This window comes from Punica granatum, unplaced genomic scaffold (assembly GCF_007655135.1).
Source record: "Punica granatum isolate Tunisia-2019 unplaced genomic scaffold, ASM765513v2 Contig00406, whole genome shotgun sequence".
Classification (NCBI taxonomy): domain Eukaryota; kingdom Viridiplantae; phylum Streptophyta; class Magnoliopsida; order Myrtales; family Lythraceae; genus Punica; species Punica granatum.
This window is the reverse complement of record NW_022204322.1, coordinates 1-20,647: the sequence shown is the minus strand read 5'-3', so window position 1 is coordinate 20,647 and position 20,647 is coordinate 1. Positions and strand designations below refer to the sequence as shown.

General features: G+C 35.5%; 2 protein-coding genes across 5 annotated transcripts; both read left to right on the top strand.

Moving 5' to 3' along the window:
- Positions 1-1,287: 1,287 nt before the first annotated feature.
- Positions 1,288-8,768, top strand: LOC116190256 (UPF0481 protein At3g47200-like). Of its 4 annotated transcripts, none has more exons than XM_031519925.1 (4): positions 1,289-1,445; positions 5,269-5,342; positions 6,722-8,271; positions 8,396-8,768. In XM_031519925.1, the coding sequence occupies exon 3, from the start codon at positions 6,743-6,745 to the stop codon at positions 8,216-8,218; it is 1,476 nt and encodes a 491-aa protein (XP_031375785.1). In that variant the 5' UTR covers positions 1,289-1,445; positions 5,269-5,342; positions 6,722-6,742; the 3' UTR covers positions 8,219-8,271; positions 8,396-8,768. The 4 variants fall into 4 exon arrangements, with proteins under 4 accessions (XP_031375784.1, XP_031375785.1, XP_031375786.1 ...); XM_031519926.1 differs by having other exon boundaries at positions 1,291-1,445; positions 5,278-5,342; XM_031519924.1 differs by lacking the exon at positions 5,269-5,342 and having other exon boundaries at positions 1,288-1,445.
- Positions 8,769-14,084: 5,316 nt separating this feature from the next.
- On the top strand, positions 14,085-17,291 carry LOC116190253 (UPF0481 protein At3g47200-like). The gene is made up of 2 exons (XM_031519919.1): positions 14,085-14,210; positions 15,865-17,291. The coding sequence occupies exon 2, from the start codon at positions 15,886-15,888 to the stop codon at positions 17,089-17,091; it is 1,206 nt and encodes a 401-aa protein (XP_031375779.1). The 5' UTR covers positions 14,085-14,210; positions 15,865-15,885; the 3' UTR covers positions 17,092-17,291.
- The last annotated feature ends 3,356 nt before the right edge of the window (positions 17,292-20,647 follow it).

The window sequence follows — 20,647 nt, the reverse complement described above, 5'->3', positions numbered from 1 at the left end:
GAGATATTAGTAAAATACTGCAAATTGCAGCAAGTTGCAATGCAAGAGGATTAACGAATCTTCTTCTACCCTTTGCAATGCAAGTGGATGGGTTTCAGCATTTTAGCAAGTAGCCAGGACGCAGGCACCATGAGCCCATCAATAATCTCATACAAACACACATATGTATATATAAGTACCCTACATAGGCCAAGAAAATTAAGGAATGCTATTCAACAAGAAAGGTGAAGAAGAAATCCAGAGTTCTCAAATAAAGAAAAAATAAATACGGGAGGAACACGAAGCGGTGCAAAGAGAATGGTTAATCTACCGTTTGTTTGATGTCTGGTCACTCATGTGCTCGACTTTCTATTTGGTGTTATGCCAATTTAAATTTTATGACGTAATTATTCAAAGTGTGGCCTGTACTTTCATGCATACCAATACATTTGACAAAACTATAAGGAAATTTACTCATACCTTAAGTAAATTATGTGAAAATGAAAGTAAATGATAAAAAATCAAGTCATAATTACTTAAAATCATTCTATCTCACTTTTTCAATTTATTGTACTGTAAAGCAATCTTCCATTTTATGATAAATATACTTATGTGCTCTTTATAACTTTAGCGTTAGCATTGTACTTAGAGTGGGTTTTGTCTTTGGTAGTAATGAGATTTCGCTTATAGTGAAGAAATAAGTTTATATACTACAGTGATATATTCTCATAATTGTAGATATTGGGCATAGAGATAGGCATCATCACGTGCAACCCAAGTTGGCAACTCAGCTAGTTTAAAAAAATTAATAAAATATATAAATGATTCTTTCTTTTTAATGAATAAAAGATTTTTGTTTATGTAAATAAGGTACTTTGATTGAAATGATTTTATTCATTTCATTTAACCGTAAATTCAAAAATTATCGAAAAACGAATTGTACAGTCATAAATTAATTATTATTTTTCAAGATCTAATTATATAATAAATATACTATTTTTTTAATGAGTAACAATCCTACGCAATGCGCAGGTGAAATTACTAATTTTGTATTTATTACACAACAAACTATCTAACCTACCACAAACATCTTACTAACTACCTGCATAAATATAACGCACGCAGACTAAAGGCAAGAGCCTGTCGATGGGCCTACACATTGAGGGAGAAAAATAAAGAATGTGGTACGGTCGCTTGATTTGTCTTTCTTGGTCGTCGAAAATATCCAATTTCGTATTTATTGCACGACAAACGCCTGGTTCCCAATTGTGATGCCCCACTCTATATATAACTGGAAAAAACCGCATGACTTCATTGCACTCCTTCCACAAACCAATCACGACCATACGATAAAGAGAACAGATCAACTCTGTCCTAAACAACAGCACCACGCGTGAAGTACAATCAGAACTCGTTTCCCAAAAACGATAAAGAGAATGTCTGACGAAATAAGCGACTAGGATCAGGTAAACGTTCTTACAAACTGATAATAATTTCATGTCCATGCTATTCTGTGTTTTTGCGCATATATATATATATATACATACTTTAATCCTTTTTTTTTTTTGCGTGCATGTTAACGTAGAAACAGTGTTGAATTTGTAGTTGTAGCAATTTGACGAGTGAATTTATATATTTGACACTGATAATATAAGATATTACCATGTGTATACTAGCCTTCAATTTTGCATTTGTAATACATTGAAGAACAATTATAAAAAACTAGTACATACTTATTCCAAAAATACTACGTATAAAATAAATTAGCAAATTGATAATTAAAATTTTTCTTTTGGGCGGAAGATGCTTGAAATTATTATTTTTGTGTGAACTCTAGTATCCGAAAGTCTAATTGGGCCCCGACTAATCAAGTCGAGTCAGGTTGGCCGGCTAAGGGTTAAATCTCACCCAGCATGAATTTTTTGCATTTACAAGTACTCGACCCCGATTTTACTTAAGCAGAACAAACACCGTTTGAAATTTTACATTACAATCTCAAACTCAAAGTAATGTCTAAATCCAGAGGTTACTTGCTTATAAGGAGATATTATAACATCCATTCATTCTACTATATGAAGCCAAAATCCCTTATTTGATCTCACTTTTGATTTCCCAAATTATCCATAACACATTGTCTCCAATTAATTTAACCACTAAATTTTGAGCAAATTAATAATTTCATTGAATAACTCTCTCACTTCTATTTACTTCAACAATCCACCACTTCTAGTTTTTGCTCCCTTAATTTCTCGGCGCACTTATTATTTTTATTTTAATGTAAGTTTAATTTTTAGTCTTTTCATAGATGCAATCTTCAATAAAACTAAAACTGTCATTTACTCATCCCTAAAGCGAGTAGGGTGGGTTTCCCACTCTTCTCCTTTTTAAAATTGCCATTTACGCATCCCCAGAGCAAGTGGGTTTCCCACCCGAGGGGACCCACTCTTCTCTTCATTTTATTTTTTCTCGTTTTTCTTTTAAATTTTTTAATATTAGTTATTGCAATCCGTGCATTGCATCGATTGTTTCATTGAGAATATTTATATTTTATTTATTTAATTATATATTTTTATCATTGTTAATAGCATCTGTAATACTTAATAATGTAAATCATATTTTCCAATTATTTAATTCATCTTTACTAAGATTATATATTTGTAAAATTGATATACTTATAAGCTCAACAATTATAAAATCACTACAACGCAAATGATCTATAGTAACAAAAATTAGACACTTAAATTTTTTTTCTAAATCTTCACTTTTAGAAACAAATAAGATATGTGTCTCTATATGTGATGTTATTTGTCTATAAATCTTTTCTTTCAGAAAAAATAAAATTGTGTCTCTATATAATATATTATTTGTCTCTAATACAATTAAATATAAAAAAGTTGTTGACTTAAAAAGAGTATGGTTAATGTATGAGTAATAGAGATAATTTATATGCTCTTAACATATAGAGACTAATATATACACTCTTAAATGTTTACTTTCAGAAAAAAAAACAGTGTATTTATATGATATATTATTTGTCCCTAATACAATTAAATGTAAAAAAAATTGTTGACTTAAAAAGAGTATGGTTAATGTATGAGCAACATAGACTAATTTATACTCTCTATATACTCTCTTAACGTATAGAGACTAATATATACGCTCTTAAATCATTACTTTCAGAAATAAATAAAATTGTATCTTTATACAATATATTATTTGTCTCTTACACAATTAATTATGAAAAAATTGTTGACTAAAAAAGAGGATGGTCAATGTATGAGCACTAGAGACTAATTTATATACTCGTAAAATATATCAATGTATAGAGACTAATTAGAGTTGCTAAATTGAATTTGAAACTTTTATTTTAAAGATAAAAATTTCACAAGTTAAAAATAAATAAGCATGTAATTCGTTATTTTTAATTTGTTATTGAAGAATTTTTAAATCTGTATGAGCATTCATATTAAAAATTATAAAGAAAATTTAGAATATGTGACAATAGTTTGGTAACAAAAGTACCATACTAATTCATTACAAAATCAAATATATCTTTTTAATGTAATGAAATTATACGAAATAAAGCAGCTTAAGGTTTCAGTACACATAAATAATATATTCTTATAATTAAGGGATTTATTGACTGGAATCCAATGTCAGATATATTCAAGATTTTAATATGTTCATATTAATCAAATATTTTTCTAAAATTTTCAATTGGCAATATAATAATAGAGGTATGAATATTGGAATTTTTTAAATATCAAGAAAAATTGTGAAATATTTTAGCAATTCTATTTTTTTTCTTGATAATGTTATCTCAAAAAGCATAGATGAATGACCAAAATCATATGGAACGAAGATACAATAAATTAAAAGGATGTCATTGTTTTGGTGAAAATTCAAGTTGAATTAGTGTAGAAACCATATAAGAGGATACTTTCTATTGAGCCGCCTACATTATTTTTATGGGTGAACTCACTTGTCAGATTGGCTTGCACGATATCAACATGGGTGGTGGGGAATTAGTACAGTGAAATCCGAACACCCCATCTATTAAAAAAAAGTGCACCAAATATTTTTAAAAGAGAAAAAAATGAAAAAAAAAAAAGAGGACGCATAGCAATGTAATTATGATTTAGCTCCTTTTACAGCATAAATAGTACCTGATTTATTTTCAAAATTAATTTTCATAAAGATGCACTTGGAAAGGGAGGAGGAAAACGTATAAAGATTATAATCAAACATATTAGAAAGGATTGGAGGAATAAAATGAAAAATTATATAGGTTCATAGAAATTTTTGAAAATATCAAAAAATTAGGGTAAGTTTATAAAAAAGTAGGAGGACAGGTGTCCTCATATGGCCAATACGAACTAATTTTAATGTATTAGATTAGAGATTAGATTAGATTAGATTAGATTGGATTTGATTAGAAAGGATTAGAGGGATCAAAGTGAAAGATTATAAAAGTTCATAGAAATTTTTTAAAATATAAAGAAATTTGGGAAAGTTTATAAAAAGGGAGGAGTACACGTGTCCTCACACGATCAATACAATGCCGAGCACTTTTAATGTATTAGAAAGAACTTCCATACATATTCGTATTATGTTTTATTAGTTGACTTAAAATTTAAACATATATATTATTTAGTTCATAAAAAAGACGGTCCAGTTACCTTCTCTTTTGTGTTAAATTCTCATGTTTAACTTTCTCTTCGAAAATAAAAAATAATAATAATAGTACGTGATGCATCTCTGAAACAGGACCAAAGGTAATGATTTGTAAGTAATTCACAACAAAATAACAGACCACGTAAAAATATTTTTCTGAAATTTTTCAATGTTACAAAAAAGAAATTCATTAGTAAACTAGTAAGATAAAAATAAGAGAATATATATTCCATATGTGAAGTAAAAAAAAATAGTGTTGTACAAATTTTTTTGCTTTTTTAATTAAATAATTTAATTTGTTAGATCATATATTATGTTCGTATCCTTTTATGCCTAACAAAACAATATGAGTTTATGACAAAGTTTCTTTTTTTTCCGTATCCCTTAAAATTGAACAAATATAAATTAAATTATTAAATATAAAACAAAAGAAAAAATTTTGTACAACGCTATTTTTTTACTTCACATATGGATTTTATATTCTTTTATTTTTATCTCATTAAATTACTAATGAAGTGTTTTATTGTAATATTGAAAACTTTTTTAAAAAATATTTTTAATTGGCCTCTTTGTAGTGAATTACCTAGAAATCATTGACTTTTGGCCTTATATCAGATGTATCAGGTACTATTATACTTTTTTTTTTCGAAGAGGAAGGAAAACGGGAGAATTGAGCGCTAAAAGAGAAGGTAATAGGACTAACTATCTTATTCATTTTTACGAATTAAATAATGACTGCCAGGGATAATATAGCAGTAATCTGATTGACCTGTCAGCTCAATCAGTTCAATCTTTATGACCCGAACCAATTATCCTAAAAAAATTCTCGATTTATTTTTCCAAATTTAGATTCATATAACAAATTGATCTTGGAAATAGTTCTTTAAAATTAAAATTTGAAATATTCATATGCCAATTCTCAGCCTTTTTTTGTTAGTTATGATATATTTTTCATAATCTCCATATCAATAGTCATGTAACCATCGTTCACAAATTTAAATGCAAATGCAAATCGTAATAGATGACTTTATTAATGATTCTAAATTTAAATTAAACAATCATAAAATTTCTTATAATTTATCAAAATAAATGTAAAAAATAGTCAAGCCGATTGTTCTTGACCGTTAATAATTTCTCTTTTATACTTTTCATAATTGTTAATAAAAAGATGCTTAAGGTTCCTCTCAATGCACTGCCATCGGCCAAGATTGTCCCAAAACGAAACATTAGACAGTATTTCATATAAGTACAATGTATTGTTAGTACGAGTGTGCTGCTTAAGGTCCATTAAATAATCTGATGATAACATTCAATTCTATACTTTTTTTCATGTATAGTGAAGGGCATATGTGAAAAAGAAAGAGAAAATATGTACTTTGGTTAAAAAAAACACAAGGACGAAAAGATGAGAGAAAAAAAGGAAAAGAATAATAAAAAACATGGGAAGACTATAAAGAATTTGAACGATGCAATTAATTAGAGGTTGCACTGCCACATTACACTATACCGCTAACAAAATTAAGCCTTTCCTTTCCTTTTCAATTGCATTTTAGATTAATTTTTGTGTGACGTAAAATAAAAAAATTTTACCAACGTTGGTTGGTTTAAGCAATTCGATACTTATTCCCCTTAAATAAGGTTTCGGGTTCGAGTCTTGTGTATGGAGAAAATTAATGCTGTGAGAGTTTTTTTTTACCTATTAGTGGGCCGATCTGACTCGACTGAATTAGTTGAAGCATGTTGAATTTTAGAAAATATCAGGATTCACACTAAAAAGAATAAAAATATTTAACGCAGGTGAAGGAAAGCCCTTCACTCTTCTAATGGCTCCAGTTCCGGACCCTTCGTAGTTAACACATATATATATATTTTTATATATTTATTTTATATTTAATGTTAATTTAATATAATTTATCTTTATATTTATTAATTCGCCAAAAAATATACTTATATTTATTATGATATTTTATTCAAACTTATACATTAGAGTAGATTAACTTGTGAACTCTAAATATCATCAACAGATTTTCTAATTCAGTTATTATATCGTCTGGTTATTATTATGAAGACTACTAGAAGAGGTGAGAACATGGAGGAGATCTCGATTAACATTATCGAAAAGCTGGGTCAGTTGCCTCCCGCTAAGCCAACGAGTTATATATTTAAGGTTCATCACGAACTACGTGCTGCGAATAAAGAGTTGTACGAGCCTGTGTTGCTTTCAATTGGACCATACTATCATGATAAACGCAAGAGTCAACTTCAATATATGGAACAACATAAGTTGCGCTACCTAAACGATCTGCTTAAACGAAAGGAGGAACAAGGATTTGTGACTGGATTTTACCAAGTAAGGGAGTGTCTTGGGGTTTTGGAAGAATTGGAAGATGAGGCTCGTGGTTACTATGCGGATCCCGTTGCTCTTGAGAAAAATGTCTTCCTAGAAATGTTGTTGCTCGATGGCTGCTTTATCATTGAGCTGTTCCGTAAAGCTACATGGAAACGCGAAAGAGAAACGGACCCTCTCCTTAAAGCTGGTTGGGTACGTCTGTCCTTAAGGAGAGATTTAATGCTACTTGAAAATCAAATTCCATTCTTTGTTCTGGAGCGTCTACATTCTATGATTGGTGATCTGCCTGGCCCACTCTACCTTATTCGGAGGGCCTTGAGGTATCTCCCAGTATATGGGTACTTACGTTCAGATGTAGGCCTACTTGAACGGAAAAATGCAGTGCAAAGCATCAACAATCTTCTCTCGCCTAAATCTACATTTGGAGGTAGACGACTAAACCGAGAGAAACTCCGAGATATTAAGCATATTTTGGATCTTGTCCGCAAGTTCATGTTGGTTGAGGAGATCTTGGAAATGAAAGCTGAAAGTGTCTCACATCCCCAGCAAGGGCAGAGTATCAAAAAGTACATTTTGGATCTTGTCCGCAAGTTCAGGCTGGTTAAGGAGATCTTGGAGATCTTGCAACGGCAGAGAGCATCGACAGAATCCACTTCTGTGAGGATCAAAAAGTACAAATATTCTGCCACAGAGCTGCGTGATTTAGGAGTTAGATTTAACGGTGCTAAGAAAAGCAAATTTTATGATATCACATTTGAAAATGGGCTTTTAGATATTCCACTCATCCAAATAGACGATGCTACAGAAGGGCGATTTCGAAATTTAATCGCATATGAAGAACATTGTGTCGGAGAAAATAAATATGTAGGAGACTACATGAGTTTCATGGACGGTCTGGTAAATACCCCAAAGGATGTTGAGCTGCTTCGGCACTACGGGATAATCGAAAGCTTCATGGGTGATGATGAAGTTATTGCTACCATGTTCAACAATATGTGCAAACATAGGATACTGTCGAGCTCCTACTATGCACAAATAGTTGACAAACTGACGAAGCACTGCAGCAAGAAGCGACATGTTTGGATGGCGATGTTAAGGAGAAATCATCTTAGCAGCCCGTGGGCAATCTTGTCAGTTCTAGCGGCATTGATCCTACTCATCTTAACTATCACACAAACTGTCTACACTGTTCTCTCATTCTACAATTCAAATTAGGTATCCAAGTCATGGCGTGTTACTTTGCCTACAATATTTTGAAACGCCTTTTGGTACGTAAATTCTGCATATTCTGCATAATTCTCTGTTCTGTTTTATTATGATAAATTATTAGTAATATATGTAATTTATTCAGTGAGCTCAATGATTATCTAATAAGTTGCATTTTCTTTGTAGGGACTATAAGGCTTGTAAATCTTTCACCATTGCTTGCTTGTGTGAGTTCTTTCCCTTGAATGTGCTGGTCTTGCCGCCGATTCACATCATTCCCATCGGATCTGCAACATTGCATTACTTCTGCAGCCGTCTGTGCCTATGCCATCACCCGCTCGTCCTGCTCTAATAAGCGAATTCACCATTATTAGAGTCTTAGACATTCACGAGCCCCACATGCCTCGTCTTGCTACCTTTTTCTTCTCACATTTGTTTTTGTCAGTGTTATTAGAACCGGACCGGATATCGAACCGGCCGTAGTATGAGTTAATGGGTTCAACCGGGATTCAATGGGTCGGACCGCATGTTTAATTATAAAATAAATAAATATTTATTATTTTAAGAAAATAATTTAAAATACAAGAAAATAGTAATAAATATTAGATAATAATTAATGTGTCCAAAAAAGATAAGAAAAATGGCATCACTTTTCTGGTATTGATGTCCCCACGATCTTGAATCGATATTAAGTGGCACTGTCCTAAGCTTGTTCATGCTTCTTCTATTAATGCTGCAACTGCTTCATTGCAATGCAACAAAAAGTGAGTTTTCACTATATGCACCTTGTTAAAGTGCTTCTATGCAAAATGAAAGCATCATGTTATCTTTCACTGCAGAAACAAAAAGTAAAAGCATCACTGATATATGCTAAAATGGAATTAAAAGATGCAGAAAATGCTCAAATGCAGAATGCAACCAAAACACAACACACCAAAGTAATGTCAAAAGCATTACTGCATTAAGTTCCAAAATAGTAGCTCTTACATCATGAACAGAAAATATTGCACCAAACTCTTCCATGAAGCACCCTTGTTTGCAACCAAAGAACCCCTCTCAGGGCATACACATCCTTAATCCAATTTCTTGCCTCACAGGACGCGCATTAGGCAAAATGAAAAAAATCCAAAATATTGTCTTTCATCAAGCACGTATTCAGATAGCCATAACCAGCAAAATGAAACACATTAGCAACAGCAAGTCATCGTGCAAAATCAACCAGTAATTTGGAATCGAAAAACTTCATTAAACAGTGATTTTTGGCAAAATCAACCAACCAATGTCTCAATTTGTCACCGCAACCGCAAGCAAAGGTTACCACAATTAAATTAAATTTGGTCCAAACTGTCCAGTCACCGCAAGCAAAGGAGAAGAGGAAGCTCGAACCGTGCTCGAACCGCTGCTGCACCGTCGTCAGTGTGGACGCTGGAGACTCTGGTCTGGACTCTGCAATCACAAAAGTTGTTGCTCGAATGACGGAAGGAGAAGAGCAATCTTCTGAGACTTTGGACTCTGTTACTCGAAGGAGAAGAGGAAAGACTCTGGTCTGGACTCTGCCGCTCGAAGGAAAAGAGGATGGAGCTAACTTTGCGCTCGAAGGAGAAGACGAAACATGCGATGATCGAGCTCGAAGCAAAAGATGAAAATTGCGATGACTGATCACTGATGAACTGAGTTGAGAGGCTACCGATTTCATTTGGGAGCGAACAGCGAAGATGAACTGATGAAGAACAGAAGGAAGAACGAAGAAAGACTAGGGTTTTTTTATTTATGCTCTTTTTCATTTCGGGTCGGGAGGGGGATTTCGGTTCGGATTTCATTTAAATTTCTGAACCCATGCAACCGGCCGGTTTGAATGGGTTTACCCAAAAACTGATCGGTTTTTTGGATTCACCGGTTTTTTTGTGCATTTTGGGTTTTTAGCTAACCGGACCGAATATAGGTCCGATTTTCGGTCCGACTGATCGAACCGGCTGGTCCGGTCCAGTTCTGATAACAATGGTTTTTGTTTGCTTTTCACTAAGCGGGACGCTACTTTCTTTCTATGCAGACAAAAATTATTGGTCGCTTGGAGGTTTGTTGAAAATTTCGTGCCTACATGGTGCTTCATTAAAAAAAAAAAAGTGGTTGCTTCATAGGACTATTGGACTTTTTGATACTAGGGCGTGCATCAAAAATATATATATAACAGTGGAAAAAGGGCCATGGTGCAACGGCAGCTGCCCTTATCCTGAACCTAGGTTATGGGTTCCATTATTACAAGTTGACTTCTCATGGCCTTTTAAATTTGGAAAAAATAAAAAGATAGTTTTGGTCATCAACTTTTGGAGCTATTGCCAGTTTGATCCTAAACCTTCTTTTTTTCTTTTTGCTATTCACATCCTTTACCTTTGATATACTCTATATCTAACCATAATAACTCTTAAAATTCGGTTTCCTCATATGTCACTGACCAAAAACATCTGAGGAACCAGATGTCTTTCCCAGCAGCAAAAGTAAATGGAATATCTGAACACTACTGATAATTATTTCCAAGTCATCATTTAAAGAAGTTTTAAAAAATTAACGCTGCATTAAACTGCTCTATAACACTGCTTATAAAGGCCGAGTAAATCCAGTATCATTCAAATTTTAGGTATGAATACCTGTACATGTCAGGTGAACGTCAGATCAAGGCGGTTGGAATGTAGAACTTACAATCTTGTTATTCAAGTGAAGCCAATTGCCATGAGTAAAAGTCTACCTTAGCCTTTTTTTCTCTTTCTGCCTTTGACTAGATTGACCTTCAGAAGTGTCGAAGCTGATCTCTGGTTTCTCCTTGTTAACTGCCTTTTGAGCCTTTCTTTGTCCTACTTCAAGAATCCGCATACTCCTTCTATGTTCTCTACAAGTAGGGATGCCAGTGGTGTTCGAAATAAACCAAAACCGCAGATAACTGCACCGCGTTTTACACCGCATAACCACACCAAATGGTTAAGGTGCAGTTTTGGTTTTTAAATAAACCATCACTACAAGAAAAGGGACTTGTGCCAACCCTTCTAAAAGGGTCGCCAAAAGTAAGGGCCGTATGTGCCTATAGCGACCCAATAAAAGGGTCGGCACAGGGGGGTGCTTTGGCGACCCTAATGAAATGGTTGAAAAAATGGTTGGCTTAGACCATCTTGTCACAACCCTTTTCAAAAGGGTTCCAATAGGTTGTGCTTTTGTCGACCATTTTTTGATGGTTGGAAACAAGGGCTGACACAGACTACTTCTCCTGACCCTTGAGAAAACAGCTGTCACAAGTTTTGCTTTGGCCGACCCTTTAGAAAAGAGTCGCCCTAGGTCAGGCTTTATGCAACCCAAAAATTAAGGTCGCCATAAGTTGGTCGCCCCAGACCATTCTATCCCGACCACAAAATGAAGGCCGACATTATGGGTTGCCAAAAGTACTCTTTGGCAAACCCTTTATAATGGGTCGGCTTAGGTATACATTTGGCGACCCTTTTTAAATTTTCACTTCCCCGATCATCATCGATCATAGAGGAGCCCCTTTCCCATTCTGTGTAAATGGTCCTGGAATATGGGTGTCCGATCCACGGTTTTCTAATTTCAAATTTCACATTTCAAAATTCTTACCTCTACTTCTCCCTCTTCTTCATCTTCATGCCCAGGCCATCCCTTTTATTTCTTCTTCATGCCCCGTCTCTACCTTCCTCTTCCTTCTCAACTGCCTCTCAGTTCTGCCCCATCTCCACCTTCTTCACTTTTCCCTCCAATGGCAGACACAATTGGTGACCATATCGAGGCTGAATTAAAGTTCACTTACGTTTGGGAAGGCATTCCTCGGAATCCTCTTCTTCCATTCGCTGTTCTGGCGACTAGTGGAGGTTTTGCTGCTTGGCACATGATAAAAATCGCTGCTTCTCTTGTCTAATTATTGTCTCGCTGGCCATGAGAATTGGAGCTCCGACCAGTGGAGGTTTTGCCGCTTGGTTCATGATAAAAATCCCTGCTTCTCTTGTCTGATTATTATCTCGCTAGCCGCGAGAATTGGTGCTTCGAATGATCGGTTTGTTGTGGTGAACTGAAGCTTTATTTACATTTCACAATGTGTTCTGTTCTAATAGCTTAGTTAGGTCCACCGGCGGGTGCCAAGAACTTGCTCGGAGGTTGACAGTGGCCACATGTTGGCAATTTGGGAACTCAGGTTTTTGACTCGTACTATGCTTCATGTTCCTATGAATCTGCCGGGTTTTTACGAATCAATTATCAATATTCCCCTTTTTATGCCTTTTGGTCATGTAGCTTGTCCAATAAATTGGGAGTTGTGGTGGGAAAAAACACTTTTAGCTTTCCTTAACAAATACATTTCTGGAATTTGAGTGAAATGAGAACATGTTTTGAACTCTTTATAGTGCATATGAAGACACCAATGCTGCGAACCAAGCGTCCAAGTTTTTGGTTACAAGCAGGGACTAATCTTGTTAAATTTCCTTTCATATTATCACAATACTATCGATAATTACATAATCACAAACTTATATAAAACCAAAAATTACCACTCATGCTTATGATTCATATTTAAGCTCACTGTAATTTATTATATATTTTTTTAATTTGGAGAATTCTGACTTTTGTGGGACTAAATTGATGATTACTCTATTGTCATCAAGTGAAGGATCTCGATGGAGATTGAGAAGATGTTCATTGTCAAGATTTCGTGGGACACTAATGAGGACCGGCTCAGGGAGTATTTCAAGAGTTTCGGGGAGGTCATTGAGGCTATAATAATGAAAGATCGAGCCACCAGTCGCGCCCGTTTGTTTGGGTTCGTGGTCTTTGCTGATCCTTCTGCTACAGAGAGAGTTGTCCTCAAGAAGCATGTCATAGAGAAATTTGCCTCGGAGCAGCCATGACTTTGGCAGCAGGTTCATGAACCTTCTGGGGCCAACGACCTTTGCCGGGTCATGTAATATAAGTGGATTCATAAATAATTATGTAATATTATTTTGGGAATATATAAATGTCGTTGTCAATTATTTATGGTATAACTATATTTGTGCATTCACAACTACTGAATATTGATTTGACTTCTCATGGTCTGATAACAAGCTAACAACTAGTTATCAGAATGTGCCAGTCGACTTGTCTCACTAACTGATAACCGGTTAATAACTAGTTATCAGAAAATAGCAACCTCCAATTTGCTAATAACTTGTCTCACTAACTGAATTGATTTGGGTCGCCACAAATGGGTTTTGGGCCAACCCACATGTCGTTCGGCACACAGAGGCCTTTCCCGACTTCTTTCATCATAGGTGGGACCTATGGCAACCCTTTTGAAAATGGGTCGCGCGGCTTATCCCGACTGGGTCACTGCCTATCTTTCTGAAAGGGTCGGGAACCTTTTCCCGACTACAAAGAAAAGTTTGGCACTGGTCCAAGAAAGGGGTTGTAGATATTAGGCATAGAGATAGGCATCACTACGTGCAACGCACGTGGCGTCTCAACTAGTTTTAAAAAATTAATAAAATATATGAATGATTCTTTTTTTTTGGAAAATAAAGTTTTTTGTTTATATAAATAAGGTACTTTGATAGAAATGGTAATTACATTGATTTACAATTAAATAAGTTTTTTGTCTCGTAAGTTTTTCTTTTGTATTTATTACACAACAAACTATCAAACCTACCACAAACATCTTCCTAACTACGTGCATAGATATAGCACGCGCGGACGAAAGGCAAGGGCCTGTCGATGGGCCTACACATTGAGGGAGAAAAACAAAGAAAGTGGTACGGTCGCTTGACTTGTTTTTCTTGATCATCGAAAATATCCAATTTTTGTATTTATTGCACAACAAATGCCAGGTTGCCAATTGTGATGCCCCAGTCTATATATAACTGGAGAAGACCGTGTGACTTCATTGCACCATCAACACTATCCTAAACAACAGCACCACGCGTGAAGTACGATCAGAAATCGTTTCCCAGAAACGATAAAGAGAGTGTCTGACGAGGTAAACGTTCTTACAAACTGATAATTTCATGTCCATGCTATTCTGTGTTTTTGCGTGTGTACCTGTTGCAATTTGACGAGTGTATTTATATATTTGACACTGATAATATAAGATATCACCATGTGTATACTATGACTTCAATTTTGCATTGTAATACATTGAAGAATAATTATTAAAAAAAACTAGTACATGCTTATTCCAGAAATACTACATATAAAATAAATTAGCAATTTGATAATTGAAATTTTTTGGAAGATGTTTGAAATTTTTTTTTCGGTGTAAATCCTGGTATTCGGAAGTCCAATTGGGCCATGACTAATGCAGTCGAGTCAGGTCGGCCCACTAAGGGTTAAACCTCACCCAGCGTGGATTTTTTGCATTCACAAGTACTCGAACCTGAGTTTGCTCAAGCGGAACAAGTGCTTTTTGAAATTTTACCTTACAATCTCAAACTCAAAGTGATGTCTAAATACAGAAGTTACTTGCATATAAAGAGATACTATAACATCCATTCATTCTACTATATAAAGCCAAAATCCCTTATTTGATCACACTTTTCATTTCCCAAATTATCCATAACACATTGTCTCCAATTAATTTAACCACTAAATTTTGAGCAAATTAATAATTTTATTGAATAACTCTCTCATCTCTATTTACTTCAACAATCCACCACTTCTAGTTTTTGCTCCCTTAATTTCTCAGCTAGAAAAATAGAAAATCAAGTTACGCAGGTATGATCAAAAAAATATTATGATACTCTTTGTATACTGAAAATGAAAGGAATACATAACATGCGAAATTTAATAATAGATAAACGTTAACCTATTTATATACAAATCTACGTATTGTTAGTACGAGTGTGTTGCTTAAGGTCCCTTAAATAATCTGATGATAATATTCAATTCTACAGTTTTTTTCATATATAATGAAGGGTATATGTTAAAAAGAAAGAGAACATATGTATTTTGGTTAAAAAAAACACAAGGACGAAAAGATGAGAGAAAAAAAGGAAAAGAATAATAAAAAAATGGGAAGACTAGAATTTGAACAATGCAGTTAATTAGAGGTTGCACTGCCACATTACACTACACAGCTAACAAAATTAAGCCTTTCCTTTCCTTTTCAATTGCGTTTTAGATTAATTTTTGTGTGAAGTAAAATAAAAAAAAATTCACCAACGAAGGTTGATTTAAATAGTTCGGTACTTGTTCTCCTTAAACAAGATCTCGAGTTCGAGTCTTGTGGATAAAGAAAATTCATACTGTGAGAGTTTGCTTTCCCTGTTAGTGGGCTGATCCGACTAGACTGGATTAGTCAAAACCTATTGAGTTTTCAAATATATGATTCACATCAAAAAGAATAAAAAATATTTCATGCAGTTGAAGGAAAGCCCTTCACTCTTCTCATGGGTCCAGTTCCGAACCCTTCGTAGTTAATACATATATATATTTATATATATTTACTTATATTTAATGTTTAATTTAATATAATTTATATATTTATGTTTATTAATTGGCCAAAAAAAAATATTTATATTTATTATGATATTATATTTAAACTTATATATTAGAATAGATTAACTTGTGAACTCTACATATCATCAAGAGACTTTCTAATTCAGTTATTATATCGTCTTGTTATTATTATGAAGACTACTAGAAGAGGTGAGAACATGGAGGAGACCTCGATTATTATCATTGATAAACTGCGTCAGTTGCCTCCTGCTAAGCCAAAGAGTTATATATTTAAGGTTCATCACGAACTATGTGCTGCGAATAAAGAGGTGTACGAGCCTGTGTTGGTTTCGATTGGACCATACTATCATTATAAACGCAAGAGTCAACTTCAATATATGGAACAACATGAGTTGCGCTGCCTAAACGATCTGCTTACACGAAAGGAGGAGCAAGGAGTCGCAACCAGATCTGACCAAATAAGGAAGTATCTTGGGGTTTTGGAAGGATTGGAAGATAAGGCTCGTGGTTACTATGCGGATCCCGTCGATCTTAAGAAAAATGACTTCCTAGAAATGTTGTTACTGGATGGCTGCTTTATCATTGAGCTGTTCCGTAAAGCTGATTGGAGTCGTAATGAAGAGGAAAGAGAAACGGACCCTCTCTTTGAAGCTGATTGGGTAGCTGCGTCCTTAGGGAGGGATTTAACGCTACTTGAAAATCAAATTCCATTCATTGTTCTGCTGGAACTTTATTCTATGATTGGTGATCGGCCTGACCCGCTCGACCTTATTAAAATGGCAGTGAGTTATCTCCCAGTACCTGATACATTACCTTCAGGGATATTAAATCGAGAGAAACTCAGCGATATTAAGCATATTTTGGATCTTGTCCGCAAGTTGATGTTGGTTGAGGAGATCTTGGAAATGAAAGATAAAAGTGCCTCGACAGAATCCACTTCTGGGAGTGTCAAAAAGTACATTTTGGATCTTGTCCGCAAGTTCAGGCTGGTTAAGGAGATCTTGGAAAGGACAGATGAAAGTGCCACTTCTGTTAGTATCAAAAAGTACAAATATTCTGCCACAGAGCTGCGTGAATTAGGAGTTAGATTCAAGGGTGTGAAGAAAAGCAAGTTTTATAATATCACATTTGAAAATGGGTTTTTAGAGATTCCAGTCATCCAAATAGAAGATGGTACAGAAGGGCTATTTCGAAATTTAATCGCATATGAAGAACATTATGTCGGAGAAAATAAATATGTAGGAGACTACATGAGTTTCATGGACGGTCTGGTAAATAAACCAAAGGATGTTGAGCTGCTTCGGCACCGCGGGATAATCGAAAGCTTCATGGGTGATGATGAAGTTGTCGCTGCCATGTTCAACAATATGTGTAAACATAGGATCCTGTCGAACTACTACTAAGTCTACTATGCAGAAATAGTTGACAAACTGACAAAGCATTGCAGCAAGAGGCGACATGTTTGGATGGCGAAGTTAAGGAGAAATCATCTTAGCAGCCCATGGACAATCTTGTCAGTTCTAGCAGCATTGATCCTACTCATCTTAACTATCACACAAACTGTCTACACTGCTCTCTCATTCTACAATGCAAATTAGGGATCCAAGTCATGGTACGTTACTTTGCTTACAATATTGTGAAACGTCTTTGGTATGTAAATTGGGCATATTCTGCATAATTCTCTGTTGTGTTTTATTATGATAAATTTTCAGTAATATATGTAATTTATTCAATGAGTTCAATGATTATCTAATAAGTTGCATTTTCTTTGTAGGGAGGGACTATAAGGCTTGTGAATCTTTCCCCATTGCTTGCTTGTGTGAGTCCTTTCCTTTGAATGTGCTGGTCTAGCCCCCGTTTCACATCATTCCCCATCAGATCTGCAATATTGCATTACTTCCGCAGCCGTCTGTGCCTGTGCCATCACCTGCTCGTCCTGCTCTAATAAGCGAATTCACCATTGTCTCACGAGCCCCACATTCCTCATCTTGCCACTGTCTCAGACAGTTGCCAGGAGCAGCCTCTCTAGATCCCTTCACCTGATGAAGTTCCTTGTGGATTTTCAGTACTTATCGCTTTACCTTTTTCTTCTCACATTTGTTTTTGTTTCCTTTTCGTTAAGCGGGACGCTGCTTTCTTTCTATGCAAATAAAAATTATTGGTCGCTTGGAGGTTTGTTGAAAATTTCGTGCCTGCATGTTGCTTAATTAAAAAAAAAAAAATTGTTGCTTCAGTGCACCTTGGTTAACAGGGCTTGGTTTCACTTTCCAATTGTGCGAATTTTGTGACAAAATGCTGATCTATAATAGATATAATAGCCGCACCAACGTGAATTGGTTCAAGCAGTTTGGCGTTAATTTGTTTCATTAATTAAAGTTTCGAGTTTGAGTCTTGTGAATTGAGAAAATTCACGCTATTAGAGTTTTACCCCTTAGTGGGCCAATTTCACTAAACGTATTGGATTAGTCAGAGGCCTATTGGGCTTTCGGATACTATGACGTACATAGAAAAATATATATAAAAGCGGAAAAAGGGCCACGGTGCAACGACAGCTGCCCTTATCCTAAACCCAGGTTTTCGATTATCACAAGTTGACTTCTTATGGCCTTTTAAATTTGGAAAAAATAAAAATACAGTTTTGGTCATCAACCTTTGGAGCTTTTGCCAGTTTGATCCTAAACCTTCTTTTTATTTTTGCTATCAACATCCTTTACCTTTCATTTGTTCTTTTGCCATTTTGATCCGGACATTAGTTTTTTCATCAAAAATAACTTTTTCGTCTAGATCGGGGGGGCAGGGGTGTATGCGGCGTCGGCGAGTTCCCCAGTCCTCCCAAATCAAGATCAAGGTTAATCTCATTACAGATAGTCCAGAACACACGCACTTTGTGCAATGATACAGATAGTCCAGAACTGAATGGTGGAAAGTAAAGCAGCCTTAATAACTCTTGACATTCAGTTGCCTCATAAGTCAGTGACCAAAAACATCTGAGGAACCAGATGTCTTTCCCGGCAGCAAAAGTTTTGCTACCAGTAAAAGTAAATGGAATATCTGAACACTACTGATTATTATTTCCAAGTCATCATTTAAGGAAGTTTTAAACAATTAACGCTGCATTAAACTGCTTTATAACACTGCTTATAGAGGCCGAGTAAATCCAGTATCAATCAAATTTTTGGTGTGAATACCTATACATGTCAGGCGAACGTCAGATAAAGGTGATTGGAATGTAGAACTTACAATTTTGTTATTCAAGTGAAGCCAATTGCCGTGAGTAAAAGTTTACCTTGGCCTTTTTTTTCTCTTTCTGACTTTGACTAGATTGACCTTCAGAAGTGCCGAAACTGATCTCCGGTTCTCCTTGTTAACTGCCTTTTGAGCCTTTCTTTGTCCTAGTTCAAGAATCTGCATACTCCTTCTATGTTCTCCAAGTAGGGATGTAATGGTGTTCGAAATAAACCAAAACCGTAGATTACCGCACCGCGTAGCCACACCAAATGGTTATGGTGCGGTTATGGTTTTTTAAATAGAAAACCGTCACTACAAGTAAAGGGACCTATGCCAACCATTTTCTGTCTACCCTTCCAAAGGATCGCCAAAAGTAAGGGTTGTCCGGGTCTACAGCGACCCAATAAAAGTGTAGGCACAAAGGGTGCTTTGGCGACCCTTATGAAATGGTCGAAAAAATGGTTTGCATAGACCATCTTATCTCGACCCTTTTCAAAATGGTTCCAATAGGATGTGCTTTTGTCGACCATTTTTTGATGGTTGGAAACAAGGGTCGGCATAGACCTTCTTCTCCCGACCCTTGAGAAAAAGGTCGTCACAAGTTTTGCTTTGGCCGACCCTTAGAAAATAGTCGTCCTAGGGCAGGCTTTTTGCAACCCAAAAATTAAGGTCGGCATAAATTGGTCACCTAGACCTTTCTATCCCGACCACAAAATGAAGGTCGACATTATGGGTTGTCAAAAGTACCCTTTCAAAGACCCTTTATAATGGGTCGGCTTAGGTATACATTTAGCGACCCTTTTTAAATTTTCACTTTCGCCTCACGGTTTTCAAATTTCAAATTTCACATTTCAAATTTTATACCTCTCCTTCCCCTCTTCTTCATCTTCATCCCAGGCCATCCCTTATATTTCTTCTTCATGCCCCGTCTCTACCTTCCTCGTCCTTCTCCGTTGCCTCTCAGTTCTGCCCAATCTCCACCTTCTTCACTGTCCCTCCAATGGCAGACACAATTGGTGACCATTTCAAGGCTGAATTGAAGTTCACTAACGTTTGGGAAGGCATTCCTCGGAATCCTCTCCTTCCATTCACTTCGTCAGGTAATGTGACCTCTCCTCTCCTTCCCCTTTAGCTCTTCTGGCGACTAGTGGAGGTTTGGCCGCTTGGTTCATGATAAAAGTCGAAGCTTCTTGTCTGATTGTTGTCTCGCTGGCCGTGAGAATTAGAGCTCTGAATGATCGGTCAGTTGTGGTGAATTGAAGCTTTATTTCCGTTTCACGAGCTGTGTTATATTCTAATTGCTTAGTTAGGTCTACCGGTGGTGCCAGGAACTTGCTTTGAGGTTGACGGTGGCCAAATGTTGGCAATTTGGGAACATAGGTTTTTGGCTCGTGCTAGCTTCATGTTCCTATGAATCTGCGGGGGTTTTTACAAATCAATTATCAATATTCCTCTTTTTATGCCTTTTGGTCATGTAGCTTTTCCAATAAATTGGGAGTTATGGTGGGAAAAAGACACTTTTAGCTTTTCTTAAAAAATACATTTCTGGAATTTGAGTGAAATGAGAAAACATTTTGAACGCTTTATAGTGCATCTGAGGACACCAATCCTGCAAACCAAGCGTCGAATATTTTGGTTACAAGCAGGGATTGGTCTTGTTTAAATTTCCTTTCATATTGTCACAAATATATCGATAATTACATAATCACAAACTTATATAAAACCAAAAAT

Excerpts from the sequence above, each read along its gene's own strand:
- LOC116190256 (XM_031519922.1), top strand. The coding sequence starts at position 6,716 with ATGAAGACTACTAGAAGAGGTGAGAACATGGAGGAGATCTCGATTAAC.
- LOC116190253 (XM_031519919.1), top strand. The coding sequence starts at position 15,886 with ATGGAGGAGACCTCGATTATTATCATTGATAAACTGCGTCAGTTGCCT.